Here is a 1,774-nt window from a genome sequence, read left to right as displayed (position 1 = left end):
ACAATCTGAAATGCCCAATTGCTTCCACTTCTACCGATTTTCCATCTCCTACATAAATGCATCTTTCAGCATCATTTGGTTTTCGGTAGCTCAGGCAACCCTGCATTGAAACACTTATATTAGTAGTAGCACCAGAGTCTAACCACCAAGTGTTTCTTGGTACTGAAGCCAAATTTACCTCAGAACAGACCAAAGATAGAAATGTACCTTTCTTCGCACGCCAAGTGTGATATTTTGGACATTCCTTCTTCTGATGTCCTTCCTTATTGCAAAAGAAACAACCTCAATTTTCAGGATTTTGAGATTGAACTTTATTTTGTTTCTTTTGAGAAGGACCCTTATTTTTAGCAGCCTCATTCTTTCTTTTAGTGCCCCTTTCTTTAGAGGTGTTTAACAAATGAGCACTATCAGTCTTTCCATGCTTCAACCTTTCTTCCTCTTGCACACAATGTGAAATAAGCTCATTAAGAGTCCATTTCTCCTTTTGCATATTATAGCTGACCAAGAATTGACCAAATTGTGGAGGAAGAGAATAAGAACTAAATGCACGAGTAAATCATCCGGCAACTCGAGCTTTAGCAACTTCAACTTTGAAGCAATGTTAGACATCTCAACGATGTACTCTCTTATACTTTTCTTGCCTCTGAACCTCATTGAAATCAGTTTCTTTAAAAAAATACCAGTTTCAGCCTTATCGCCTTTTGCAAAGCGTTTCTCTATTTCAGCAAGGGAACTTGCAGCATCAGTGATCTCACTAGACACCGCACCTCTAAAAGTCTTAGGTATGCCACTCTTGATGATCATAAGACTAAAGCGATTAGAACGATCCCACTTCTCATAAATCCTCCTATCCTCGGAGGAACTAGCATCCGTAAGAGGAGCGGGGTTTTCCATTCTTAACGCAAGGTCTAAATCCATGCAGCCAAGAACAATGTGAATGTTCTCTTTCCAATCCTTAAAGCTGTCACCCTTAAGGATTGGAACTGAATTGAGATTAGCAGATACAGTAGCAACAAGTGAAAAATGAACAAAATGATTACATAAATAACATGTTCATAAAATAAAAAAAAATAAAAAAAAATAATACCAACAATGTCAATAAATTCAAATAATGGTAAATCCCATCTCAAGACACCTAATGCAACATTAATCGAAAATTGATGACTTTATAATCGGTGAACAACAATGACTAAGGGCCAAAAAATCGAAAAAATAAATAAATTTCTCAAGAAAAAACTGAACATGAATGGGCTCTGATACCAATTGTTAGAACTCAAAAAATCACATTCAATTTCAAGAGAATAAACCATAGATTAGCGGAAGCGTACCAGAGTCCATTAGATCGATTGCACAAGTTATGATCTTCCAATCTACAAATTTTCTAGAGTTTCCTTAATTTTTTGTTGATGGGATGCAAAAAAAGGGATGTGTTTTTATACAAATCGGGGACCATTACCCTTTGAAGTAACTATCAGACGGTTACAAAAAAGTTTTGCTTAATTCTAATTCTGCCCCTCATCAAATTAGAATTTGCACTATGGTATACACACTATAATATCATGACAAATGTGTTCAAAGTCATAAACTTAATTCTAAATTAGACCACAATAATTTTGACTTATTAAATGATGACCCAACACATTTATTAATTACATTATAGTCCCAAAATTAATCCAACACGGAAGCTTCCATGGCCCTCGAGGGAATTTGTTGTTCTGTATTCTTCTATAATTCTTGAAGAAAAGAAGAAACAACAACGATGGGATCAAGATTA

At 35.5% G+C, this 1,774-nt stretch overlaps 1 protein-coding gene across 1 annotated transcript; it reads right to left on the bottom strand.

Moving 5' to 3' along the window:
- Positions 1-423: 423 nt before the first annotated feature.
- Positions 424-1,338, bottom strand: LOC110037586. The gene is made up of 2 exons (XM_020742268.1): positions 1,329-1,338; positions 424-983 (listed from the first exon to the last, which is right to left on the bottom strand). The coding sequence occupies exons 1-2, from the start codon at positions 1,336-1,338 to the stop codon at positions 424-426; spliced, it is 570 nt and encodes a 189-aa protein (XP_020597927.1).
- Positions 1,339-1,774: the final 436 nt, after the last annotated feature.

This window comes from Phalaenopsis equestris, unplaced genomic scaffold, assembly GCF_001263595.1.
Source record: "Phalaenopsis equestris unplaced genomic scaffold, ASM126359v1 Scaffold221749, whole genome shotgun sequence".
In the NCBI taxonomy this organism is placed as follows: domain Eukaryota; kingdom Viridiplantae; phylum Streptophyta; class Magnoliopsida; order Asparagales; family Orchidaceae; genus Phalaenopsis; species Phalaenopsis equestris.
The sequence above is the reverse complement of the archived record's forward strand: the minus strand, read 5'-3'. Positions and strand labels throughout refer to the sequence as shown.